Consider the following 27866-nt stretch of genomic DNA (forward strand, 5'->3'; position numbering starts at 1 on the left):
AAGCCTCATCCCTGGAGGTTTTGAAGGCCAGGCTGGATGTGGCTCTGAGCAGGCTGATGTAGTGTGAGGAGTCCCTGCCCATGGCAGGGGGTTTGGAACTGGATGATCCTTGAGGTCCCTTCCAACCCTAACAATTCTATCATTCTATGGCAGTCCCTTCCTGAAATGGCAACAAGAGCTATTTTCTATCCCTTCATATACACCCTGTGTAGAGGAGGCTGACTAGATACCAGTCTGAAAATCAGTGTTATAAAGCAAAAATAGAGAAAAATAAAGCAGTGTTCATAACCCAAGACAGAAACACAGCAAGAGGCCAACATTAGTAAGTCAATTCAGAAGGCCAAAACTCCCAGAAAAGAAGTCACCCTGGTTTTTAATCCTGAATAGAACATCTGCCTGAGGAACCTCAGACTAAATGACACAGAGGAGTCTGTTCATGGCCATCAGTCCTCTCCTTTTTTCTTGATGGACAAGCCTGTACAAATTCCACACAGCTGAAAAAAAAGCAATGGACCATGCAATTATAATGGTGGAGGGCACTGCAGAAGTGTTTACTGAGAAGAAATATTGATTGTTCTCCCTCTCCTGATGCCACCACAGTCCATTACACAGCTCCACTTCTGCCCATTTATTTCAGCTTCCATAAGCACAGCATGCAGCAGGGAGTTACAGGATGGGCAAACTGCCCATTCTGGTAAAGTTAGCCTGGAAGTACAGGGCTCCCTTTAGGTAATGCATTACTCTTGTTTAAATGGCCCAAGCCCTCATCTTTACATCAGTGCCAAGCAGGCTTGGCTATCACACTCCTGGGCCCCGTGCTCTTTAACATCATTACTGATGATCTGGATGAGGGCATTGAGTCCATCATCAGTAAATTTGCTGATGACACCAAGCTGGGGGCAGGAGTTCATCTGCTGGAGGATAGAGAGGCTCTACAGAGACCTCAACAGGCTGGACAGATGGGCAGAGTCCAAGGGCATGAGATTGAACACATCCAAGTGCTGGGTTCTGCACATTGGCCACAACAACCCCATGCAGTGCTACAGGCTGGGGTCAGAGTGGCTGGAGAGCAGCCAGGCAGAGAGGGACCTGGGGGTGCTGGTCGATGGTAGGCTGAACATGAGCCTGCAGTGTGCCCAGGTGGCCAAGAGGGCCAATGGCATCCTGGCCTGGATCAGGAACAGTGTGGCCAGCAGGAGCAGGGAGGTCATTCTGCCCCTGTACACTGCACTGGTTAGGCCACATCTCGAGTCCTGTGTCCAGTTCTGGGCCTCTCAGTTTAGGAAGGAGGTTGACTTGCTGGAGTCCAGAGAAGGGCAACAAAGTTGGTGAGGGGTTTGGAACACAGCCCTGTGAGGAGAGACTGAGGGAGCTGGGGTTGCTTAGCCTGGAGGAGAGGAGGCTCAGGGGTGACCTTATCACTCTCTACAACTACCTGAAGGGAGGTTGTAGACAGGTGGATGTTGGTCTCTTCTCCCAGGCAGCCAGCACCAGAACAAGAGGACACAGTCTCAGGCTGTGCCAGGGGAGGTTCAGGCTGGATGTTAGGAAGAAGTTCTATACAGAGAGAGTGATTGCCCATGGGAATGGGCTGCCCGGGGAGGTGGTGGAGTCACCATCATTGGAGGTGTTCAGGAGGAGACTTGATGGGGTGCTTGGTGCCATGGGTTAGTTGTTCAGGTGGGTTGGATTGGTTGATGGGTTGGACACAATGATCTTGAAGGTCTCTTCCAGCCTGGTTTGGTTTATTCTATTCTAAATAAAGGTTTATTCTATTCCTGTAGCCCAACTGGAACAAGAGGCAGGAAAACACCTGCCTGCTGCTGGCTCTCTTCACCTGCAAGCCAGGCTCTAGGACTTGTCAGAAGCCTGGCTGGGCCTCAGTTCTCTTCCAAGCCCACTTTGCTCAAGCTCTGCTATGACTGCCATGTATTTGAACTCGCTAGATCTGTGGTTGAAGGTCTCCACTAGCTCGTAGGTCTCGGAACGCTCCGTGGCGTAGAAGAGCGACACCTGATTCGCCAAGCACTGCGCCTCGTGGACCACCTGGGAGTTAAAACAAAGACAGTGTTGCCATGAGCTTTTGTCCTGTTTTGAGTTTCTGTCCTGGTTTGAGGCTGGACAGATCCTCTGCTGCCCCTGAGAGAGGGGCAGAAGAGCGACACTCACGCTGATGGATTGCAGCAGGGATGGAAAGCTGAAACGGAAGAGCACTTCAGCGGTTTACAGTGGTGAAGGATCCCAAAGCACACAGAGTCCCTTACAGCACACCCAAAGGCCTCCAACACTTCCCTTCTCCCCACCTGAGGGTATACCCAAACCCCCAGGGCTTTTTCTTCCCCCCCCCCCCCCACTCCTTGGCTAGTCTCAGACTGTCCAGGCCTGAGACTGCACCCCCCCCACATCTCTCCTTTCTCCTCCTGGCATTAGAGGCCTTGAGATACTCCCTGACCATTACCCCACAGGAGCAGAGAGGGGAGAGAGAGGAAGAGAATGACTTTGCAGATGGACTTAAGGGCACAGGACTTATGGGTATGAAATAAGCTGTTTCCTGTGTCCACCTCCTGGGCTGGACACTTGGAACACCAGAGGTGTAACTTACAACAGGAGGCACCCAGCCTAAACTGCCACAGTTTGCCACTGCAAGAGGCTCTTCAGCAGCTGAAAGGCTGCAAGTGCTGCTCACTGAGTGACTCAATTCCAAGTCACCTCAGTTTAACCAATCTCTTAAAAACCACCTCCCTCTCCTTCCTGACCCACTTCAGACACTTTAGCAGCATGTCCTTAAACTACCCTCCTGCTGAGCAGACACCTCAGAGGTAAAGTGTGTCTTTCATAATCCCTGCCCACTCTGTGGCACAGAAGATGCACCAAAGTCTCCTCTTTCCCTTCTGACAGTTGACCCATTTGCAAAGATTGATTGTTTGCCCTGAGATACAAGAGGGCAAGTGCATTACTGTTTCAGAAGTGGTACAAGTAGGTCAGTTAGAGGTGGGATGCTGAGTTATCTGGTTCCACCAGTACAATCCCTGGTGCTCTTAGTCCTAGCACCAGGCTATTACAGACATGCAAATAGCAGCACACCCACACAGAGAAACCAGCAAAGGCAGGCAGAACCCCAGCACACTGCTCTGGAGGGCTCCTGACTTTGACAAGTACTAACAAGCTTCAAAACTTGCTGGCAGGTGTCAACAGCTTTCATTTCAACCTTGATTCCATTCCATCCTTTCTTTTACAACAACAAACTACAATACCACAGGTAAGAATTTAATGTATTCAATGTGAGAATGAAAGAACAAACTGCAACCAGCCAAAGTAAGAATCAAACTGCAACAAAGAATTCAAGGATGCAGAAGCTGAAATCACCAGCCAGCCAAAGTACTGATTGTTCCCTCCTAGCTTTCCTTAGTATTAAGTAGATTAGGTTCATGAAGTCTAGTAAGATTTCCCCCTTCTATGGGGAACAGCCTTTTGAAGACTCCAGTCTGGCTTGAAGTCAAAGCTGAAGGTGAAGTTGCAGCAGCAAAGGAAGGAAGCTAATGAGCAGATTTCTCTTACCAGGAACTTGGAGTCCATTTCTGCTGTCATGAGTACTATCCCTTTTTCCTTCTGCAGCTCAGGGTAGTGGTACAAGACCAGCTGGCTAGGAGCAGCTTCACCTTGGGTCTGAATGAGGTAAAGAAACCTGTCAGTAGCCCATAAAGAATTTCAGCTCTACTGCAGATTTGGCAGCTTGATTACAAAACTTTGGAGTATAAACTGCTATGGAAGCAGTCATTTTTGCAGGGCTTAAGGGTCACTTCTAATTCAAAGCTCATTATTCCTTGCATCTACAGAAAACAAAGGATTTGGAGGGTTAGGCTGGGCTTTTCCTGAAGACCATTTTACATTTGAAAGATCCCAGAGTTTTCAGCAAGATGTTTCACCTTACAGTACCCACTGGGATTTGGCAGAAGAAGATCTAAAAAGCTTGGCTCTTGCCTTTGTTTTGTGACTAGCTGACTTCTACCTCACTCTCCTTTACACTGGAGAGACACTTAATACTTATACATACATATGAGCTGCAGTGTGCCCAGCTGGCCAAGAAGGCCAATGGCATCCTGGCCTGCATCAGGAACAGTGTGGCCACCAGGAGCAGGGAATTCATTGTGTCCCTGTACTCAGCACTGGTTAGGCCACACCTTGAGTCCTGTGTCCAGTTCTGGGCCCCTCAGTTTAGGAAGGATGTTGAGTTGCTGGAACGTGTCCAGAGAAGGGCAACAAAGCTGGGGAAGGGTTTGGAGCACAGCTCTGTGAGGAGAGGCTGAGGGAGCTGGGGTTGCTTAGCCTGGAGAAGAGGAGGCTCAGGGGAGACCTTATTGCTCTCTACAACTACCTGAAGGGAGGTTGTAGCCAGGTGGGGGTTGGTCTCTTCTCCCAGGCAACCAGCACCAGAACAAGAGGACACAGTCTCAAGCTGCACCAGGGGAGGTTTAGGTTGGATGTTAGGAAGAAATTCTTCCCACAAAGAGAGATTGGCCATTGGAATGGGCTGCCCAGGGAGGTGGTGGAGTCACCATCACTGGAGGTGTTTAGGAGGAGACTTGATGGGATGCTTGGTGCCATGGTTTAGTTGATTAGATGGTGTTGGATGATGGGTTGGACTCGATGATCTCAAAGGTCTCTTCCAACCTGGTCTGATCTGGTCTGGTCTAGTCTAGTCTACCCATAATTAAGAATCAAAGGGTTGGAAGGGACCTCAAGGATTATCTAGTTCTAACCCCCCTGCTATGGACAGGGACACCTACATCAGGTTGCTCAGAGCCACATCCAGCCTGGATCAGAGTTTATGCCTAATGAGATCTCTTACCTGCTAATTCAAATTAAGATAGAAAACCTGGTTGTGAAGCCATCTAGCAAACAACACACATATTGCAAGATGCTGACATGGAACATTTCTAGATCCTAAGCCATTTTTGGCCTTGAGTTTAACCACTCACCTGAATGTTTATTAGGGAAGTAAAGTGCAGCTCTGTTCCTGACCATTGCCCCACAAAGAACTCATAGCCTTCTTTTCTTGGCAAAGCATATAAAAACTGCAGAGAAATGATAAGAACAACACAGCAATTCTCCCTTTTACAGCATAAAATGATGCTCATGACGTAGCAGCCTGCAGCACAAACCACAAGGTAACAAGGAGATATATGTGGGAACATCATTGAAGCTGGCCTAACTCACTTCTCATCCCAGCACTGCAGAGAAGAGACTTAACCACAAGACATCAATTAATGGAAAACAAAGGCATGTACCAACTCTGTTCCCTGGGAGACACTGTGCTCTCACTTCTGAGTCCTACATCTAGGGATCCAATAGCTAGGTCAGACTGTGTAATACATATGAAAAGCCATTGCTTTTATCTGATAACAAGTCTGAATACAGGAGGGTCAAAGGTTGATGAATTATAGACTCTAAAGAGGAGAAATACAGCACAGCTATGTGCTACGGCATCGAGTGCACCCTCAGCAATGTTGCTGATGACACCAAGCTGTGTGGTGCAGCAGACACGCTGGAGGGAAGGGAGGCCATCCAGAGGGACCTGGACAGGCTGGAGAGGTGGGCACAAGCCAACCTCAGGAGGTTCAACAAGAGCAAGTGCAGAGTCCTGCATCTGGGTCGAGGCAACCCCAGGCACAAATCCAGGCTGGGCAGTGACTGGCTGGAAACTAGCCCTGAGGAGAGAGACTTGGGGGTGCTGAGGGACAAAAAGCTCAACAGGAGCTCTCAGTGTGCACTTGCAGCCCACAAAGCCAATCAGATCCTGGGCTGCATCAGGAGAAGTGTGGCCAGCAGGTCAAGGGAGGTGATTCTCCCCCTCTACTCAGCTCTGGGTAGACCCCACCTGGAGTACTGCCTCCAGTTCTGGAGCCCCTATTACAAGAGGGATCTGGAGGTGCTGGAAGGTGTCCAGAGAAGGGCCACAAGGATGAGCAGAGGGCTGGAGCACCTCTCCTATGAGGACAGACTGAAGGAGTTGGAGCTGTTCAGTCTGGAGAAGAGAAGGCTCTGAGGTAACCTAATTGTGGCCTTGCAGTATCTGAAGGGGGCCTACAGGAAGGCTGGGGATGGACTTCTCAGGATCTCAGGTAGTGATAGGACTAGGGGGAATGGAATGAAGCTGGAGGTGGGGAGATTCAGGCTGGATGTGAGGAGGAAGTTCTTCCCCATGAGAGTGGTGAAGCCCTGGAATGGGTTGTCAAGAGAGGTGGTTGGGGCCCCATCCTTGGAGGTGTTCAAGCCCAGGCTGGATGAGGCTCTGGCCAGGCTGATCTAGTGTGGGGTGTCCCTGCCCAAGGCAGGGGGGGTGGAACTAGATGATCCTTGCGGTCCCTTCCAACCCTGCCTGATACGCACTGCGAGGCTCTGCCATACATACCGATGGACAGCTCTGGGCTCTCTTCCACATTAGATCAAACTTCTCTGCCTTTGGGGAAGGAGAAAAAGAAACTCAGTTTTCATAGCACAACTGTGGATGCAGTTATTCATAACCATTAAGCAGTGCAGGGGACAACTTCCATCTACAGCAGGCCTCACCGTGGGAACAGCTAACAAGTGCACGGAACGCTGCATTTCCTCCCCAGTCCTGTTTTTTAACACTGCTGTTTCTGAGGTGCAGCAGCAAGCTCCCTGGGTTGAAAGCTTTATTCCCTGGAGGCCCAACATTTCAGGCTTACATTAAATCCCCTGTCAGTAATAGCTCCACTGTGTCATGCAGTGCCAACAGCTGAGCACGATGACGTATCTCTGGCCCCGACCTGTGGATTTTGCATCACCGTCATCTGTTCTTCACTATTAAAATGCAGCCCAGATATTCACTGTAACAACAGACTGAGGTTTATATGAAACCCATAAACTCATTTGGTCATGGCTGATGAAACCTGGCAACCTCATTCATGTGTTCCCTTGTGTGTCCCCAAGCCTTTTGCCTGCTCTTCTCTTCCCAGCACCGCATTATTAGTCCCTGCTCTAAGGTGTTCAGGAAAGAAAACATATGCCCTTCATCAACATGAAATTCCCCCATGTGTGCTTTGGAGCACTCAAGAATTCATAGTTTCATAGTTTCATAGTTTCATAGTTTCATTCAGGGTTGGAAGGGACCACAAGGATCATCTAGTTCCAACCTCCCTGCCATGGGCAGGGACACCCCACACTAGATCAGGCTGGACAGAGCCTCATCCAGCCTGCTCTTAAACACCCCCAGGGACGGGGCCTCGACCACCTCCCTGGACAACCCATTCCAGGGTTTCACCACTCTCATGGTGAAGAACCTCCTCCTCACATCCAGCCTGAATCTCCCCACCTCCAGCTTCATTCCATTCCCCCTAGTCCTATCACTACCTGAGATCCTGAGAATCCAGATACTGGAAGGCGACAATTAGGTCACCTCGGAGCCTTCTCTTCTGCAGACTGTACAGCCCCAACTCCTTCAGTCTGTCCTCATAGGAGAGGTGCTCCAGCCCTCTGATCATCCTCGTGGCCCTTCTCTGGACACGTTCCAGCACCTCCACATCCCTCTTGTAATAGGGGCTCCAGAACTGGACACAGTACTCCAGGTGGGGTCTCACCAGGGCTGAGTAGAGGGGGAGGATCACCTCCCTCGACCTGCTAGCCACACTTCTCCTGATGCATTATTATGAATTATGGGAGGCCCTTCTCCCAGCCAAAGGAATCTTCTGGCAAAAGACATGTTTTTTTAACCCTCCCCTGATGACACCATGGACTACTTCCTAATGTGCTTAGGATTTGGTTTGCATTCAAGCCTTAGAATCTTCCAAAGCTCCTTTAAACCTGTGCACCCAAGCACAGTGCCAGCCCCACTAATGCAAGGCCTCCATCATTTTAACTGGAGTCCCTGGCTGTGGCCCTCTGCTACAGCAAATGTGCAATTTCAAACTATTTTCACAACCTCCACACCACTGGGAAAACTGAGACACGAAGCTGCTTGACTTCAAACCCCATGTCGTCACTTTCAGAGCATCCAGCGCCTCATACGTTTCCAATGCTGCCTCTCACTGACTCCACTTGCAGCTCAAAGGGTCAAGAACAATTGCACACCAGACCCTGGATCTAAATGAAGTTTCAAGAGCTCAAGGAACACACAGTTTGTGGCCAGCTGTGAAAAGAGAGATGTAAGAGATCCCCAATCACACAGAGACTCTGGGACAAAGAAGAGAAAGAAATCCCCAAAGCAGGAACAACTCCTTCAGCCTAATACAGATTAACAACAATTAACACCTGGTAAAGCCATCAGGAATGGGAAGCATGATCTTATCACAGGAAGCACCACACACTCTCTCAATGAAAGAGAGCACTGCCAATAATTTCAGAGGTACCAAAGTCAGAAGTGATTAGCCACGTGCAAGTTATGAGCCAAGTGCTCTATGACTGCCACATGAAACTTGGGTGAGCAGTCTGTGCTGCAGGCCCCAGGGGGAAGAAATGAGGAACTCTGAGGAAAAATGATGTGAAAATACAAACACAAAGGGACCTTGACAGGCTGGATAGATGGACAGAGTCCAAGGGCATGAGATTGAACACATCTAAGTGCTGGATTCTACACTTTGGCCACAACCACCCCATGCAGTGCTACAGGCTGGGGTCAGAGTGGCTGGAGAGCAGCCAGGCAGAGAGGGACCTGGGGGTGCTGGTTGATAGTAGGCTGAACATGAGCCTGCAGTGTGCCCAGGTGGCCAAGAAGGCCAATGGCATCCTGGCCTGTATCAGGAACAGTGTGGCCAGCAGGAGCAGGGAGGTCATTGTGTCCCTGTACTCAGCACTGGTTAGGCCACACCTTGAGTCCTGTGTCCAGTTCTGGGCCCCTCAGTTTAGGAAAGATGTTGAGCTGCTGGAAGGTGTCCAGAGAAGGGCAACAAAGCTGGGGAGGGGTTTGGAGAACAGCCCTGTGAGGAGAGGCTGAGGGAGCTGGGGCTGCTTAGCCTGGAGAAGAGGAGGCTCAGGGGAGACCTTCTTGCTGTCTACAACTACCTGAAGGGAGGTTGTAGCCTGGTGGGGGTTGCCCTCTTCTCCCAGGCAACCAGCACCAGAACAATAGGACACAGTCTCAGGCTGCACCAGGGAAGGTTTAGGCTGGAGGTGAGGAAGAAATTCTTCCCAGAGTTATTGCCCACTGGAATGTGCTGCCTGGGGAGGTGGTGGAGTCACCATCACTGGAGGTGTTTAAGAAGAGACTGGATGAGGCACTTGGTGCCATGGTATAGTTGGTTAGATGGTGTCAGGTGATAGGTTGGACTCGATGATCTCAAAGGTCTCTTCCAACCTGGTTAATTCTATTCTATTCTTAATGCTTCCTTAATACATCCTAGGGCCCTGGAAGGAGTACTAAGTATTCCCAATAAAAAATGCCTGGGAATTCAAGCCAGGAGTGCAGAAAACAAGTACTGGCTTCACAGAGACTGATGTAAGTGAGGGACAAAAATGGGATAAATATTTTTGGAAACAAAAGTCTTTATCTGGGACAACAGAATCACTCAGTCCAGAAGGAAAGTTTGCTCTTGAAAGCAGATTTTCCTTCAATGACTGCTTGCAAAAGTAACAGAACCACAGTTAGAAAGGGAAACTTTGCACACTGGCCTATCAAATGTATAACCAGAGGAGAACTACTTACAGGAATAACAGCATAAACTGTATCCTTTGCAGAAAAGTATTGATGCCAAATCTGCAGGAAACAAAGGAGATGAGACACAGTTCAAATCAAGCAATACTACTAAAGGCTTTAAAAATTAGTCAACTTGTCCACTAACAGCTCTAAGCACTTTGAGAAACCATTATTTAGTCAAGCCTGATTGGCTTTGCAGTGCTACAGGCTGGGGTCAGAGTGGCTGGAGAGCAGCCAGGCACAAAGGGACCTGGGGGTACTGGTTGGTAGTAGGCTGAACATGAGCCTGCAGTGTGCCCAGGCAGCCAGGAGGGCCAGTGGCATCCTGGCCTGCATCAAGAACAGTGTGGCCAGCAGGAGCAGGGAGGTCATTCTGCCCCTGTACACTGCACTGGTTAGGCCACACCTTGAGTCCTGTGTCCAGTTCTGGGCCCCTCAGTTTAGGAAGGAGGTTGAGTTGCTGGAACATGTCCAGAGAAGGGCAACGAAGCTGGGGAGGGGTTTGGAGCACAGCCCTATGAGGAGAGGCTGAGGGAGCTGGGGCTGCTTAGCCTGGAGGAGACTCAGGGGTGACCTTATTACTCTCTACAACTACCTTAAGGGGGGTTGTAGACAGGCAGAGGTTGGTCTCTTCTCCCAGGCAACCAGCACCAGAACAAGAGGACACAGTCTCAGGCTGCACCAGGGCAGGTTTAGGCTGGAGGTTAGGAGGAAGTTCTACACAGAGAGAGTGATTGCCCATTGGAATGGGCTGCCCAAGGAGGTGGTGGAGTCACCATCACTGGAGGTGTTCAGGAGGAGACTTGATGGGGTGCTTCGTGCCATGGGTTAGTTGTTTAGGTGGTGTTGGATGATAGGTTGGACACAATCATCTTGAAGGTCTCTTCCAACCTGGTCTATCCTATCCTATCCTATCCTATCCTATCCTATCCTATCCTATCCTATCCTATCCTATCCTATCCTATCCTATCCTATCCTATCCTATCCTATCCTAGGATGGCAACATCTACATGAAAACTCCCAAGTCCTTAATAAATGGACAAACACAGGTAAAAACCCAGAGTTCAGGACTTTTTCAGATGCTCTTCCCCAGTCCCTCCTGAATAATGAGAATTGTCAGTATGAAAGAGAAACAGAGGAACTCAAAGGTAACTCCTGAGTTACCAAATAAACTCCCTGCTACAACAGGTCACACATCATCCTCTGCAGAGCACATAACCACCTCTGTAAGTCTTGAGCTATCAGGAAAGTAGCTAGATTTCTGCTCTTTAAGTTGTGCCAGAAGGCTCCCTCAGGTATGCTTCTCCCTTTAAATGAGCTGTTTCTTGGCATCCTGTATGATAAGGGGAAAAGCCAGCCAGATCTGACTCCAGCTGCATCAGAAATGTGCAACACATGTGACTTATTATTACATTTGAGGGAATAAAGTGCAAAGCCAAGCAGGTATTAAGAGAGAGGAACTTGACTCACACTGTTCTTCAAGCAAATGAAACAGTTCCACCCACCTCCTTCTTCCCCTAACCAACTTTAGTACGAGTTCAGAGTCACCTGAACGACAAAGAACACAAACAGAGGTACAAGGTGGCAAAAGCTTTGGCTTTATTCCTGCAAAACAGATGGAGCATAATCCATATAAGCTACTGCTAGGATTTCCTTTCACCTGGCTCCAAACCTGACAGGAGCCTGCTAATGTAAATTCAACTGCCACACATGAAATGCCAACACTAAGAACTACAGTAGAGACAGTTTCTAAGCAATCAAGTCTATCCTATCCTATCCTATCCTATCCTATCCTATCCTATCCTATCCTATCCTATCCTATCCTATCCTATCCTATCCTATCCTATCCTATCCTAGATGTATTGTTTATCAAAGGGGTACAACCTGGGTTGACTTCACTGTATGGAGCAAACTTTAACCTCTACCACTGCCATGCATGGGAATATGTTTTCTATACACACCCACAGCCATGGGATTTTTCAGTCTAAGTTAAGATTCCCACCCTCACATGCAGATTCCTACACTAAGCAGAGCTGTGGAGCAAACTTTGCTCTATTTAAATCCATCACCTGTTTTATCTCCTCTGCTGATTTCTCTTTCACCATCTCAACATTAAGGATTGAATCAAGGGTCTGCAAGAGAAAGCAAAAGGAATCTGGCATGATGACAGCTCTCTGATTCACGTGGGAATCCAGGGTGAATGGATGCAATTATGTAGAACACAGGCAAGCTAGAGGAACTTGATTCAATTTACAGTGTGGCTTAGTCCTCTTAATTGCCAAAGAAGCCAGTAAATCATAAGCAGCAACACAGTGAGAAGTGGCTTCACACACACTGAGGCAGAACAGAGGAGATTCTGTCAGGACACAGAACAGCCTTTGCTCCAGTTGTGCAGATCTCCGCTGAAGCCGCATGAGGTGCTGCAGCCTTTCACCTTCAGCCATCTGACACAAGCTCTGTTGGCAGATTTACACAGAATGCCTGCCAAGACACAAGGCTGTGAAAGAGAACAGAAACATTCTCTTGTCCCCCTGCTGGCTGATCTTTAGAAATGTATTTATGTGCTGTTAAGGCTGCTTAAGTCTTCCCATTTATTACCACCAGCACTTGGTACAGATCTAACCAGCAGGAACTTCCAGGGTCTAAGAGAGAAAGGACAAGGTAATAAAACCAGAGTGCCAGAAGGCTTAAGGCTGAACATGAGACCAGTAGTAAATAAAACCATTACACCCAAGTGTAGCATAAGGAACATCAATTTTACGTCAGGAAGCCCCTGGCTGAAGCACTCATAGCTGCAATATGTTAGTTTATATCCTTGATTCACGAGCACATCCTCTCCCTAACACTTAAATTTACAACCCTTACCTTATCCTTTGTGAATCCTCCCTTTGATGTCTTTGTGCCCAAGCCTTCTGCCTAGAAGAAAATATTCTTTAGTTTTCAGAGCTGATGCTTCCATGCCATTGATTTACCTTTCTTGCCATACACAACACACCTGCTGACAGAAACCTCAAGATACTGACTGCTGCAGGGAGTTTTTAGTAGATTATTGACTGAGAAATGCAAACAAGATGAGCAACAATGCACATTAATACTTTCTGGTCTTGAAGGCCAGGAGGAGGCTCAGGGGAGATCTTAATGCTCTCTACAACTACCTGAAGGGAGGTTGTAGCCAGGTGGGGGTTGGTCTCTTCTCCCAGGCAACCAGCACCAGAACAAGAGGACACAGTCTCAAGCTGCACCAGGGGAAATTTAGGCTGGAGGTGAGGAGAAAGTTCTTCACAGAAAGAGTTGTTAGCCATTGGAATGTGCTGCCCAGGGAGGTGGTAGAGTCCCCATCCCTGGAGGTGTTCAAAAAGGGATTGGACGTGGCACTCGAAGCTATGGTTTAGTTAGTCATGAGGTGTTGGGTGACAGGTTGGACTTGATGATCTCTGAGGTCTTTTCCAACCTTACTGATTCTATGATTCTATGAAATTTAGAGTTAAAAGCAAACTACTATGCATGTTGGATCTAGTATTAGCAAGCACTTGTCTTGCACTAAAACTTTCTAAATGCAGTATCATGTCATTCCATCTGGCCAAACTAATCAACTAATAAAAGCCTTAAGACCTCAAGTACAGAGTTTGTAGTACATTAAAAAGAAAAAAAAAAGGCAAAATACTACACTACTACTACAAAACACCAAACAAGACTTTTAGCCAACTATTAGCCCCAAATTCTGGGGCCCTTCATCAATGATAGACTCACAGAATCAATAAGGTTAGAAAAGACCTCAGAGAGCATCAAGTCCAACCTGTCACCCAACACCTCATGACTACCATGGCTTCAAGTGCCACATCCAAACCCTTTTTGAACACCTCCAGGGATGGGGACTCCACCACCTCCCTGGGCAGCACATTCCAATGGCCAATCTCTCTTTCTGGGAAGAACTTTCTCCTCACCTCCATCCTAAACTTCCCCTGGTGACTCAACAGGGACTCTGTATGTTTGTAGCATTATGCTGATCCCACATAACTGTGGAGGTGGGGAGATTCGGGCTGGATATGAGGAGGAGGTTCTTCACCATAAGAGTAGTGAAGCCCTGGAATGGGTTGTCCAGGGAGGTGGTTGGGGCCCCATCCCTGGAGGTGTTTAAGCCCAGGCTGGATGAGGCTCTGGCCAGCCTGATCTAGTGTGGGGTGTCCCTGCCCATGGCAGGGGGGTTGGAACTAGATGATCATTGTGGTCCCTTCCAACCCTGACTGATACTATGACATTATAGCTTTAATATATGTGAATTACAAAGACCATAAGCATGCCTTGCCTTTTCCTCCATGCACCTGATAAACTCTCCCTGTTTGGAGCGTCCCACAGGCTGCTTTTTCACTTCACTTCTTTTTTCCATCCGGGACTCAAACACCTCTGGACTGGATCTGAATCGGGAGAGGGAGGTTGCAATACTGGGTGATTAACACAGTCCTGCCCTTATAACTGCTTGGTGGGGTGCTCCCTTCCAAAACAAAACATGTTTTATGAGTAAAACTCTTTATCAAGCTGATCAAGCCGGGAGAGGGCTTTCTCGTTTTGTCTTTGCCAGCTCCACGTGAATGTCAAGGCAGTGTTGGGCCTAGACGAAGGGCACAAACCGAAATATTACCTCCCTACGCCCCAAAGGCAGCCCACCACCACCACCGGCAGCCACCCTCCTGCCCCGTTCCTCCCCGCCAGGGCCCCGCGCTCCCCTGCCCGCTGCACCTCCGCAGCTCCTGGATCTTGTGCCGGTACTTCCCGTAGAAAGGGTTCTCCTCCAGCGCCGCCTCCCCCGAGCCCGGCCCCGGCCCCGGCCCCGGCCCGGCCAGCTCCCGGCACGGCGGGGCCAGCAGCCCCAGCGGGCGGAGAGCAGCACGGCTCCGCAGGGCTGCCCCCAGCCCGCAGGCCTGCAGCAGCGGCGCCGCCATGGCTCCCGCCTCCGCCCGCGGTCCGTCCGCCACACCGCTCCGTTCCGCCGCCCCGGCCCCGCCGCTCCGTTCCGCCGCCCCGGCCCCCGCCGCTCCGTTCCGCCGCCCCGGCCCCGCCGCTCCGTTCCGCCGCCCCGGCCCCCGCCGCTCCGTTCCGCCGCTCCGTTCCGCCGCCCCGGCCCCGCCGCTCCGTTCCGCCCCCGCAATGAAAGGGCCGCCAGACGCAGTGGGGAAAGCGAACTTTTATTGAGATCAGTGTTACATGGTGAAAAGCGTGGAGGGCCGTAGCCCAAAGCCGGCGGAGCAGCGAAGCACAATGCGCGGCCAGCACGCTGCGGGCTCAGCTCTCTGTAAGGGTCAGTAAGCGAACCGAGAGGCGCACTGGTCCCCACAGAGGTCACCCCCAACCGCACAAACACAGGCTGAAAGCAAGCCCAGAACCACAGCACAAGAGCCTGGGCCCCCTGTTTCACCGTGTTCTGAATTCAGACATGTTTCTCCGAAGACTCGCCACCCCAGAAGGCACAAGAAGCATACAGCCTCCTCAGGTCGGCCTCCAACCGCCCCTCGGGCAACCCGCACTCTGCAGGTGTGAGCCACAGCGGAGAGCAGGTCCAGGCTGGTGTCTTTACTACATTCACGGCTCTTATGCCCTCCAGCACCTGCAGCATCACTAAAACCTAAACCCAGCGTGAGGGCTTTCACACGCATGGGGGACAGAGACCAGCAGCAGAGCAGGCACACACCACGATCAGCTACCCTTGGCCAGACAGCAGCCACTGGGCTCAGGGACGACTGGCTTTTGTTAACTTGACAGCACAAGCTCATCCTACAACAGCAGCTGCTACAGCAATTACCGGTCAACTATGCTCTGGACATGCAAATTAAGCAGCACCAATGGACAGCCATGCCCCAGTGCCAATTCCTGACCAGCTTGGCTCCCTGGCCACAGGCAGAGGGACACGGGTGGCTGGAGCAGTACACGCTGTCTTCTAAGCTGACAGTTTCACTACTGCTGTGGAAGAGCCTTCTAAAAACAAAGCAAAACTGCAACAAAACAAAAGAAAACCCCAACAGATTCACCTGACAATACAATCATCCCTTGAATGTTAAGGTCAGTTAAATTCCATACAAATTAAACTTCCAAAAATATTCTGCCAACTCTGGCATATAGCTATGATACAGTATGTACACATAAAATACCAGAATGGTTACATTTTATTGCTCTCTTTTTTTCCTTTTCTCTTTTATTTGGTTAAGGAGTTATACAGTAGTGTATAAAAGGGTGTGGGAAGTGGCAAGAAGCAGGTGTTGGCTTCTTGGCCTCTCAAAAAGCCAAGGTCGGTTGGTTTGGTTTTTGCAGTCACATCAAAAGCATTTTTCCTATTGGGTGATGGCTGCATTACCCAAACAGGACAGAAGAGCAACAGGGAAAGGAAGCCTAGGCAATGGGTAACAGGGTTCCATTTTGTACATTTCCTTCACTGATTCATACTTCCAGAACACCATCACTGAGAAGCACATCCAGCCTAAAGTTGTGTAAAAGTCAACACTTCTGAACCAAGCTCCGCCTGAACTGGTGTTTCATCAAGGTGGGCAACTTTTCACTGATCAGATAAAAACCTCCCAACAAGATCAGTGGTGTCTGGGAGAAAAATCATCCAAGTTGGCCCTGATCTGGCCTGCAAGTGAATTCCTTCTGATAAAGTCACCATCTACGATCCAGCAAGTTACAAACACACTCAATGTTTAGATCCCTCAGAATAAGGAAATCCTCTCTAGAAAGGAAGCCTCACTTACAAAGCACATGTGTCAACAGAGAATGACAAATGGGACTGCACACTCCCACCCTGCTTTTCAGATCCCTCTGTTGGTGAGAGTACAAAAGTTGCAAGTGCCAAGAGGTGCTCATGTTCCTATCAGTCAGTAAACAGCCCACAGGTCTACTCTCAGCCCACCCCATCCACTCACACTCCTACAGACCAGGAGCTTAACTCAGAACACCTCAGGGTGACCCAAAACAATCATGGGTGAAAGGAACTGGCAACACCAGCAGCCCTGTTTCAAAAGATCTCCAGTGACTAGTCAGTGACACCATCAGTACACCACCGAGTGCATCCAAGGCAAAAAACCAAATCAGGTGCTGCTCAGCAGACTGCATTGTAGACTTTTACATTTCAAGCACCTGTTGAAAGTTAGTCAATACTTCATTTTCTATTTAAAAACCCAAAAACAAAACCAGAGGCTCAAAATGCAACATAGCAAAGCTAAAAGAATGCTGAAGTGAAAACCCAAGCACTTGGTAGATAATTGCTCCTGTAGGCTCATGACACAGAAATGCTTTTCAACCCTTCCCTCTACAAATAGATCCTAACATAGATGGCCATGATTTATCACTCTTGCTTTCCTCTGAGTCTGAATTCATTCCTGGGTATACTTAGGGAAAAAAAAATCAGAAATTTAGCTGAACAGAGGTCCACCCCTTTTAGGCTCAGCCTGTCACTAGCCACAGCTTAGTACCAACACAGCCCCTGACACAATCTTCCCCTTAAATATGCATAATCCACTGTATCTCAAATATTTACAAGCAGAAGCAGCCCATCTTTACAAGATAGATTTGTGGGGCTTTTTTTTCTCCCCCCCTTCTGCTCTACATAAAGTGCAGCTCTCTAATTTAAGGCAAATTTCAGTGAAATATAAAAAACCCATAGTTTTATTTTAGTATGTACACATCTTAAATTAAAAACAAGGACTCCCCTTGAAAAGGAAAGAATATGAGAGGAAAAGGTTTCCAAGTGGGGGGGGGGCATTCCCTGGATTTTCCACAGTCCCAACACTATGTCCTAGTGACATATCCATTGGCAAATTTCTCTCCACTAAATGCAAATGAAACTAAAAACCAGAGGTGGCCACATGTGTGCACAGCAGTTTAGCTCCAAAGATCAGTAAAACACTGGGAAAGTGCAGGCTTAAGTTTTTCCATGCCCCATAGTTTCCTTCAGCTACAGCAGCATCCATCCATCTCACACTCCTAGCTATGCATCCTAGACACCTAAAGCTAATCTCAGTTCTTGCAGTGAGTACTTCTCATCCCCATCTGTGTCAAATTGCTTAAAGCTCTCTGACTCTGGGGCTGCAGAGCCAAGCAGCTGTTGAAGATCCTCATAGGACAGTTTTCCATCAGCATCTTCTGCTGCTTTTTCAAACAAACTCTGAAGATCTGCAAAGAGAACAAGGATTGAAAAGGAGCTCCTTTGAGAACACAGGAATAGCCTATAAGCTGCTCTTCCACTTTTACTGCACTATGTCTCACTACCCAGCAAAGCATCCCCCCCCAAGTGTGCAGTTTGTCACAAGCCATCAGCAACCCTTTGGGAATAAAAGCAGCACCAACATTTCTGGGTTAAATTACAGAGAGAGTAATCTCTTGTGTCTGGCCACAACCAAGAGCCTGTTCTACAACCACTAACTGCATACAGCTGTAGTTATCCTCCAGAAAAGCAAACTCTGAATGGAGCACAGATGACATAAAGGGCTAATCACTTCCTGCTGCAAAATAGAACAGAATAGAATAAACCAGGTTGGAAGAGACCTTCAAGATCATCGTGTACAACCCATCATCCAACATCACCTAATCAACTAACCCATGGCACCAAGCACCCTGTCAAGTCTCCTCCTGAACACCTCCAGTGATGGTGACTCCACCACCTCCCCGGGCAGCCCATTCCAATGGGCAATCACTCTCTCTGTGTAGAACTTCCTCCTGACCTCCAGCCTGAACTTCCCCTGGTGCAGCCTGAGACTGTGTCCTCTTGTTCTGGTGCTGGCTGCCTGGGAGAAGAGACCAACCTCTGCCTGTCTACAACCCCCCTTCAGGTAGCTGTAGACAGCAATAAGGTCACCCCTGAGTCTCCTCTTCTCCAGGCTAAGCAACCCCAGCTCCCTCAGCCTCTCCTCATAGGGCTTATGTTCCAAACCCCTCACCAACTTTGTTGCCCTTCTCTGGACATGCTCCAGCAAGTCAGCCTCCTTCCTAAACTGAGGGGCCAAGAACTGGACACAGGACTCAAGGTGTGGCCTAACCAGTGCAGTGTACAGGGGCAGAATGACCTCCCTGCTCCTGCTGGCCACACTGTTCCTGATGCAGGCCAGGATGCCATTGCCTCTCCTGGCCGCCTGGGCACACTGCAGGCTCATGTTCAGCCTACCATCAGCCAGCACCCTCAGGTCCCTCTCTGCTTGGCTGCTCTCCAGCCACTCTGACCCCAGCCTGTAGCACTGCATGGGGTTGTTGTGGCCAATGTGCTGAACCCAGCACTTGGATGTGTTCAATCTCATGCCGTTGGACTCTGCACATCTGTCCAGCCTCTCGAGGTCCCTCTGCAGAGCCTCTCTACCCTCCAGCAGATCAACTCCTGCCCCCAGCTTGGTGTCATCAGCCAATTTACTGATGATGGACTCAATGCCCTCATCCAGATCATCAGTAAAGATGTTAAAGAAGTGTTGCCCTTCTGTAGCTGAAGAGATTGAACAGCAGGATCCAGAAACACACTCATGTGACAAGGCTGTGTTCTCTTAAAAAACCAAAACAACAAACAAACAAAAACCCAAACAAGAAAACAAAATACAGGGGAAAAGGGATAAAAATAAACCCCAAACATACACAACACACCTGCTTCATAGTCCTTCAGCACCTTAATTCTGTCCTTGACTTCCCTTACAGTCTCTGGGATATAATATTTGCTGGGTTAGGGACTGGCTGGAGAGTGGTGGTGAATGGTGCCACATCCAGCTGGCAGCCAGGCACTAGTGGTGTCCCCCAGGGATCAGTGCTGGGCCCCATCCTGCTCAATATCTTTATTGACGATCTGGATGAGGGGATTGAGTCAGTCATCAGCAAATTTGCAGATGACACCAAGCTGGAAGCAGGTGTTGATCTGTTAGAGGGTAGAAGGGCTCTCCAGAGGGACCTTGACAGAGAGGCAGAGTCCAAAATGATGATATTCAACAAGCCCAAGTGCTGGGTGCTGCACTTTGGCCACAACAACCCCATGCAGAGCTACAGGCTGGGGTTGGAGCAGCTGGAGAGCAACCAGACAGAAAGGGACTGGGGGGTGCTGATTGACAGCTGGCTGAACATGAGCCAGCAGTGTGCCCAGGTGGCCAAGAAGGCCAATGGCATCCTGGCCTGCATCAAGAATAGCATGGCTAGCAGGAGCAGGGAGGTCATTCTGCCCCTCTACACTGCACTGGTTAGGCCACACCTTGAGTCCTGTGTCCAGTTCTGGGCCTCTCAGTTTAAGCAGCACATTGAGACTCTTGAACATGCCCAGAGAAGGGCAACAAGGCTGGTGAGAGGCCTTGAGCACAAGCCCTGTGAGGAGAGGCTGAGGGAGCTGGGGTTGTTTAGCATGGAGAAGAGGAGGCTCAGGGCAGACGTTATTGCTGTCTACAACTACCTGAAAGGTGGTTGTAGCCAGGAGGGGGTTGGTCTCTTCTTCCAGGCAATCAGCACTGGAACAAGAGGACACAGTCTGAAGCTGTGCCAGGGGAAGTTTAGGCTTGAGGTGAGGAGAAAGTTCTTCACAGAGAGAGTTGTTAGCCATTGGAATGTGCTGCCCAGGGAGGTGGTGAAATCACCATCCCTGGAGGTGTTCAAGAGGGGATTGGATGTGACACTTGGTGCCATGGTTTAGTTGATTAAATGGTGTTGGGTGACAGGTTGGACTTGATGATCTTTGAGGTCTTTTCCAACCTTCTTGATTCTATTCTATGATATTTCAGCACTCAAAAAACTTACAGTTTATTATAATGCACACTCCTGTTTCACTACCAGTTTCTTTTCTATCACATGGCAGCTATTCTCTCCTTTTAGGTGTTTTGGGGAGGGAGGGAGGAGTTGGTGGTTTGGTTGGGTTGCCTTTTTTTATTGTTTGTCTCTGTTTGGGTTTTTTGTTTGCTTTTAATTGCAGCTCCCTCCTCTGCCCCCTTTTTGTTTTTTGAAGTCTGTAGTTCTCAAGCTTTTAAAATTCACCTCTCATGTCCCAAAACACCCAGAAACAGCAGCATAACTGCTTAGACTTCTTAGCATTGACATGAACTAGTCAGCAAAAGACAAGGTCAGCCCAGAAAGGACATACCTTTGATGCTGGAAATTCCTGGTAAGGACAGATGTCTCTGCTGCCTGTCACTCTCTGTGTTGTCATCAGCTGACCTTGATGTCAGTCTCAAAAGGTCTGTGGGCTCTGCTGTAGCATTCAGACTGCTTTCAACTGTTACAAAACAATTTCCATTAGTCTTAGTAATTACAGTTAGCAAACCCAACCCAAAACAATTCCAAAACCCCCTACATTTATCATAGTATGAGTCAGGGTTGGAAGGGACCACAAGGATCATCTAGTTCCAACCCCCCTGCCATGGGCAGGGACACCCCACACTAGATCAGGATGGCCAGAGCCTCATCCAGCCTGGGCTTAAACACCTCCAGGGATGGGGCCCCAACCACCTCCCTGGACAACCCATTCCAGGGCTTCACCACTCTCATGGTGAAGAACTTCCTCCTCACATCCAGCCTGAATCTCCCCTCCTCCAGCTTCATTCCATTCCCCCTAGTCCTAGCACTACCTGATCAGGCTGGCCAGAGCCTTTGTGTCATTCTCTCTCTTTATTTCTTCCATCACAGATGCCAGAGGAGACAAGAATGCTGCAAAAATCATTTCAGTGTTGTCCCCTCTTACCAATAACTGCAAGAACAGAAGGAAGGAAACTTTTGTCTCCTTTTTTTCCTTAACCAGTCATTCAGCTTTAATCTTCCATGCTGTACTAAGGTGCATTTGTAAACCCCATATAAAGACTACCTTGGAAGTGCTTTCTACTTCCTGGTCCTGAAAGTGCTGAGCAAGCTTTTAATAAGCTAATTACACCTGGCCTGCTTTTTCCTCTGTCAAGTTTACCTTCCTCAACAGCAATGTCTACACTTCCAAGTTGCTGCTTAGCACATTAACAGCAAGCTCAGCTCTACTGAAATTAAGCATTCCAAATCTTCTCCTCAGCACTAATGGAACACATAGAGCAGAAGTGCAGAACTGAGCCAAGTCACCAGAAATGCAGACCCTTCCTCTATATTACACTTGGCTTTTGATGAAAAAGATTAAATAGATGTTCCAGGGTATGAATTCTTACAGGTTTCTCCTGTATGCCTCATAGGAATAGAATAGGGAATGGGTTAAAGCTTAAGGAGGGTAGATTTAGACTGGGCACTGTGAGGAAATTCTTTACAGACACTGGAACAGGTTGCTCATGGATGCCCCCTCCCTGGAGGTGTTCAAGGCCAGGCTGGATGAGGCCTTAAGAAACCTGGTCTAGTGGAAGGTGTGCCTGCCCATGGCAGCAGGGTTGGAACTAGATGATCATTAAGGTCCCTTCCAACCCAAACCATTCTATGAATCCATGAAACACAAGCTGGTGATACATGTGACTCTCCCCCTCTACTCTGCTCTGGTGAGACCCCACCTGGAGTACAGTGTCCAGTTCTGGAGCCCTTATCACAGGAAGGATCTGGAGGTGCTGGAAGGTGTCCAGAGAAGGGCCGTAAGAATGACCAGAGGGCTGGAACACCTCTCCTAAGAGGACAGACTGAAGGAGTTGGGGCTATTCAGTCTGGAGAACGTTCCAAGGAGACCTAATTGTGGTCTTCCAGTATCTGAAGGGGGCCTACAAGAAAGCTGGGGAGGGACTTTTTAGGGTGTCAGGGAGTGACAGGACTAGGGGGAACGAAACAAAAATAGAAATGGATAGATTCAGATTGGATGTTAGGAAGAATTTCTTCCCCATGAGGGTGGTGAGACACTGGCACAGGTTACCCAGGGAGGTGGTGGAAGCCTCATCCCTGGAGGTTTTTAAGGCCAGGCTGGATGTGACTCTGAGGTGGCTGATCCAGTGTGAAGTGTCCCTGCCCATGGCAGGGAGGTTGGAACTGGATGATCCTTGAGGTCCCTTCCAACCCTAAGACTTCTATGATTCTATGTGAATCCTGCCACACACATGGAAAGTTGCTTTCAAACTCTTGTAGCCTGGTTCAGAGCCACCAGTTTCCTACCACTTTAACTGAAATATTTTTCACCAAAATCATGGAGGAACAGTCTACATTTCCCACCTTCAGGAGTGACTCTTCAAGTTACACAGGGAACCTCCAGGTTGATGGACTACTATTATCCAGCATTCTTACCATTCTTTGATGTCTCAGTGGGTCTGTCATTTACTGGCTTGCCTGGGAGAGCATTCATCATCTGAAGCTTCTCTCTTAGTTTTGATACCTGAGAATCTCTAGTTTCTGTTTCCTGCATAGGTAGAAGAAAACAAACACCACCCAAATTCTTTAAAAGCACCCCATCAACAAATGGAGGAATCAGCAAAAAGTACTCATTTAAAATAATAGAATAGACCAGGTTGGAAGTGACCTTCAAGATCACCATGTCCAACCCATCAACCAATCCAACCCACCTAAACAACTAACCCATGGCACCAAGCACCCCATCAAGTCTCCTCCTGAACACCTCCAGTGATGGTGACTCCACCACCTCCCCGGGCAGCCCATTCCAATGGGCAATCACTCTCTCTGTATAGAACTTCTTCCTAACATCCAGCCTAAACCTCCCCTGGTGCAGCCTGAAACTGTGTCCTCTTGTTCTGGTGCTGGCTGCCTGGGACAAGAGACCAAGCTCTGCCTGTCTACAGCCTCCCTTAAGGTAGTTGTAGAAAGCAATAAGGTCTCCCCTGAGCCTCCTCTTCTCCAGGCTAAGCAACCCCAGCTCCCTCAGCCTCTCCTCATAGGACTTGTGTTTCAAGCCCCTCACCAACTTCATTGCCCTTCTCTGGACACGCTCCAGCAAGTCAACATCCTTCCTAAACTGAGGGTCCCAGAACTGGACACAGGACTCAAGGTGTGGCCTAACCAGTGCTGAATACAGGGACACAATGACCTCCCTGCTCCTGCTGGCCACATTGTTCCTGATCCAGGCCAGGATGCCATTGGCCTTCTTGGCACCTTTCCTGTGAGGACAGACTGAAGGAGTTGGGGCTGTTCAGTCTGGAGAAGAGAAGGCTCCGAGGTGACCTAATTGTGGCCTTCCAGTATCTGAAAGGGGCCTACAGGAAGGCTGGGGAGGGACTGCTCAGGATCTCAGTTAGTGATAGGACTAGGGGGAATGGAATGAAGCTGGAGGTGGGGAGATTCAGGCTGGATGTGAGGAGCAGGTTCTTCACCATGAGAGTGGTGAAGCCCTGGAATGGGTTGTCCAGGGAGGTGGTTGAGGCCCTGTCCCTGGAGGTGTTTAAGCCCAGGCTGGATGAGGCTCTGGGCAGCCTGATCTAGTGTGGGGTGTCCCTGCCCATGGCAGGGGGGTTGGAACTAGATGATCCTTGTGGTCCCTTCCAGCCCTGACTGATATTACGTTACTGCAGCTCTGTTATGGTATCCCATATGTAGTCAGAATGGCACGAGTGAACTTTTCTTCCATCCTGATTTGACTTCCTGTCCCAAAAATGGGAATGGATAAACTGTTGTTCTGCTCTGGACTTTTAAAAGGGGGAAAAAAAAAAAAATCAGATTAGCCTGCTTGCAGACCTCTCCTCAATTAAGTCTCAATTCCAGCATGGTTATACAGACAATTACATGCTCCAGCACACCACTATTGTTTGTGTTTCCTTTACCTCCAGGTCTTTATCTGGATTAGTTTCATTATCTAGTTGATCTTCATGTCCCTGTTTTGCAGAGGTAGTTAGATCATTCCCCTACAGGAAAAAAAATAATGAGGGAGAACCAAGTTTATTCATATGCTTATTATCTTCTACAATAGCTTCTTTCCTTCACATTTGGCAGGCATGGAGCAGGGAGGGGGGGAATAAATGGAAGAAATGCAAACTAGAATCACAGTATCACCAGGGTTGGAAGAGACCTTGAGGATCATCGAGTCCAACCTGTCACCACAGACCCCATGACTAGACCATGGCACCAAGTGCCACGTCCAATCCCCTCTTGAACACCTAAATAAACATGGAGACAGGGACTGACATAATTTACCACAGCAGCATCAAGATGATCCTTATTGCTAAACACACAGAACCTGTTCTCACAGACCTGCCCCAGTATGACAAACAGAAAGCACTGGAAAGATTTGCAAACATATTTAGCCTTTTTTAACCCCCCACACCCTTAGCCTTTGTGCTTTTTAACATGTAAGTACTGCTGAACAATCCAGAGGCCCACCAAGCTCCTCAGTGGTCTTGACAGACCCATGCCAGAAGGCCTTACTCAAACACAGTTCTGAATCCTATCCCATCTCATTAAGTAGAAACTCAAGTCTTAACTATCAGTGTTTTGGCTATTCTGTGTAGATGCTGCAGGGAGGAAATGAGTACATCAGAGAGACTCTTAACACTGGTCATCTGTTCAGGAGTATGGAACAAATTCCAGCCTTTTAAAATGTAACTGTTTTGTGTTTAGAATAGAATTAACCAGGTTGGAAAAGACCTCAGAGATCATCGAGTCCAACCTATCACCCAACACCACCTAATCAACTAAACCATGGCACCAAGCACCCCATCCAGTCTCCTCTTAAACACTTCCAGGGATGGTGACTCCACCACCTCCCTGGGCAGCACATTCCCATGGCCAATCTCTCTTTCTATGAAGAATTTCTTCCTAACATCCAGCATACACCTCCCCTGGCACAGCTTGAGACTGTTTCCTCTTGTTCTGGTGCTGGTTGCCTGGGAGAAGAGACCAACCCCAACCTGGCTACAACCTCCCTTCGGGTAGTTGCAGACAGCAATAAGGTCTCCCCTGAGCCTCCTCTTCTCCAGGCTAAGCAACCCCAGCTCCCTCAGCCTCTCCTCACAGGGCTGTGCTCCAAACCCCTCCCCAGCTTTGTTGCCCTTCTCTGGACACCTTCCAGCAACTCAACATCTTTCCTAAACTGAGGGGCCCAGAACTGGACACAGGACCCAAGGTGAAGCCTAACCAGTGCTGAGTACAGGGGCAGAGTGACTTCCCTGCTCCTGCTGGCCACACTATTCCTGATCCAGGCCAGGATGCCATCAGCCTTCTTGGCCACCTGGGTACACCACAGGCTCATGTTCAGCCTACTATCAACCAGTACCCCCAGGTCCCTCTCTGCCTGGCCACTCTCCAGCCATTCTGACCCCAGCCTGTAGCACTGCATGGGGTTGTTGTGGCCAAAGTGTAGAACCCAGCACCTGGCTGTGTTAAATCTCATGCCCTTGGACTCTGCCCATCTGTCCAGCCTGTCAAGGTCCCTCTGCAGAGCCCTCCCACCCTCTAACAGATCAAAACCTGCCCCCAGCTTGGTGTCATCTGCAAATTTACTGATGATGGACTCAATCCCCTCATCCAGATCATCAATAAAGATATTAAACAGGATGGGGCCCAGCACTGATCCCTGGGGGACACCACTAGTGCCTGGCTGCCAGCTGGCTGTGGCACCATTCACCACCACTCTCTGGGCTCAGCCTTCCAGCCAGTTCCTAACCCAGCACAAAGTGCTGCTGTCCAAGCCACGAGCTGACAGTTTCATCCTGACATTTTCTACAGTTAGGGTTGAAAAGCTCTACCTGTGCTGTATATAAAGTATTGAAACTACTAGCCTGAGGAGGCATCCTTGGTCAGAAAAAATACTTACCTCACTGCTAGACAAGTTGTCTCTTTTCTCCAGGTAACTGCCAGCAAGGGGAGAGTTCTCTAACCGTGTAACCCGCCGGCTAAGGTTGCCAATGGCTGAATCCACATTTAGAAGCCTGATGTCATTCAGCTTGTGGTACCCCACTGCAGTATTATTTAGCTCTTCCAAAGCTGCTTGCAGTGCCTGGTTGTCCTGAAATACAAAACCAGCTGGTGGCAGCTCACTTAACTTCCACAGCACTCTTGCTATGAACAACGCAGCGACTGAGCCAGCTGAACAGGGCAGACTTCAGGACTGGCTCTCCACTGAAACCACTGAAAACATTCAGCTGGAAGCTTCCAGAAAGGTTACTTTAGCTTTCAAATTTGAAACAGATTATTCCTCAGGACTAACCCCTTTGCTGCTAAGGTAAGCACTTCAGCTGTGCCAGCAAGCACAGAAAGCCTATTCATCTCATTTCCCAGGGCAAGCTTAGTAACCACACCAATTATTTTTCCCCAGGAAAACATTTACTAGCCATATTTATGCACAAGATTTGGTTTTTTTCAGAAGGATTCTGACTATCTCAAATGCAAATAAATGCAGTCATAGAATCAATAAGGCTGGAAAAGACCAAAGAGATCACCAAGTCCAACCTGACACCCACCACCTCATGACTACTAAACCATGGCACCAAGTGCCACATCCAATCCCCTCTTGATACCTCCAGGGATGGGGACTCCACCACCTCCCTGGGCAGCACATTCCAAGGGCTAACTCTCTCTGTGAAAAACTTTCTCCTCACCTCGACCCTAAACTTCCCCTGGCACAGCTTGAAGCTGTGTCCTCTTGTTCTGGTGCTGGTTGCCTGGGAGAAGAGACCAACCCCCACCTGGCTACAACCTCCCTTCAGGTAGTTGTAGACAGCAATAAGGTCTCCCCTGAGCCTCCTCTTCTGCAGGCTAAGCAACCCCAGCTTCCTCAGCCTCTCCTCACAGGGCTGTGCTTGAGGCCTCTCCCCAGCCTCACTGCCCTTCTCTGGACACGTTCAAGTGTCTCAATGTCCTTCTTAAACTGAGGGCCCCAGAACTGGACACAGGACTCAAGGTGTGGCCTAACCACTGCTGAATACTCCATTCTAACCCTTCAGCTGAACACATACACTCCATCTCTTTATTTTTCTAGTTGCTGAATCCCTGCTTTCCACACCTCAAATACACTGAGGGTGACTCAATACTTGCCACTCCCAAATTTGCTCAGCCAGGCAAGTACCTGCTGTAAAATCCACTTCATAAATAGTCTATAGCTCCTTTCCATTTACATGAACAAAGTACACCCAGAATTTGCCAGATGTTCATTTCAGTCTTTTTACTCTTCACAGGATCAATAAGGTTGGAAAAGGCCTCGGAGATCATCAATTCCAACCTAATACCCAACACCTCGTGACTAGCTAAACCATGGCTTCAAGTACCACATTCAATCCTGCTTTGAACACCTCCACAGATGGGGACTCCACCACCTCCCTGGGCAGCACATTCCAATGGCCAATCTCTCTCTCTGGGAAGAACTTTCTCCTCACCTCCAGCCTAAACCTCC

The 27866-nt window shown here is 48.9% G+C and overlaps 2 protein-coding genes across 7 annotated transcripts in view; both read right to left on the reverse strand.

Annotated features, from left to right (window-relative positions):
• Positions 1–347: 347 nt before the first annotated feature.
• On the reverse strand, positions 348–14626 carry ATPAF1 (ATP synthase mitochondrial F1 complex assembly factor 1). 3 transcript variants are annotated; one of them, XM_068163819.1, is made up of 9 exons: positions 14390–14624; positions 13959–14067; positions 12518–12568; positions 11722–11784; positions 9662–9712; positions 6413–6460; positions 4980–5075; positions 3559–3666; positions 348–2046 (listed from the first exon to the last, which is right to left on the reverse strand). In XM_068163819.1, the coding sequence occupies exons 1-9, from the start codon at positions 14590–14592 to the stop codon at positions 1852–1854; spliced, it is 924 nt and encodes a 307-aa protein (XP_068019920.1). In that variant the 5' UTR covers positions 14593–14624; the 3' UTR covers positions 348–1851. The 3 variants fall into 3 exon arrangements, with proteins under 3 accessions (XP_068019920.1, XP_068019922.1, XP_068019921.1); XM_068163821.1 differs by lacking the exon at positions 4980–5075 and having other exon boundaries at positions 14390–14626; XM_068163820.1 differs by lacking the exon at positions 6413–6460 and having other exon boundaries at positions 14390–14625.
• A 193-nt stretch (positions 14627–14819) lies between these two features.
• Positions 14820–27866, reverse strand: part of EFCAB14 (EF-hand calcium binding domain 14) — a 28597-nt gene continuing 15550 nt past the window's right edge. For 3 of the 4 annotated variants that reach the window (XM_068163861.1, XM_068163863.1, XM_068163860.1), the window contains 5 exons: positions 26292–26483; positions 24304–24384; positions 22820–22931; positions 20733–20864; positions 14820–17812 (listed from right to left, as the gene is read on the reverse strand). In XM_068163861.1, the coding sequence (XP_068019962.1) occupies positions 17637–17812; positions 20733–20864; positions 22820–22931; positions 24304–24384; positions 26292–26483 (693 nt within the window). In that variant the 3' untranslated portion in view covers positions 14820–17636. The remainder of the gene's footprint in view (positions 17813–20732; positions 20865–22819; positions 22932–24303; positions 24385–26291; positions 26484–27866) is intronic. The other variant, XM_068163862.1, reaches the window with a different exon arrangement.

The sequence above is a fragment of the Melanerpes formicivorus genome, unplaced genomic scaffold (assembly GCF_026170545.1).
Source record: "Melanerpes formicivorus ecotype bairdi unplaced genomic scaffold, bMelFor1.0.p_v2 SCAF_75, whole genome shotgun sequence".
Taxonomy (NCBI): Eukaryota; Metazoa; Chordata; class Aves; order Piciformes; family Picidae; genus Melanerpes; species Melanerpes formicivorus.

What these genes read in the sequence shown, in the direction of transcription:
- ATPAF1 (XM_068163819.1), bottom strand. Translation starts at nt 14,592, where the DNA reads ATGGCGGCGCCGCTGCTGCAGGCCTGCGGGCTGGGGGCAGCCCTGCGG. An exon ending in GAGCCCAGAGCTGTCCATCG is followed by an intron (nt 5,076 to 6,412) that starts GTATGTATGGCA and finishes ATTTCTCTGCAG; the next exon opens with TTTTTATATGCTTTGCCAAG. An exon ending in AAATGGACTCCAAGTTCCTG is followed by an intron (nt 2,047 to 3,558) that starts GTAAGAGAAATC and finishes TTTAACTCCCAG; the next exon opens with GTGGTCCACGAGGCGCAGTG.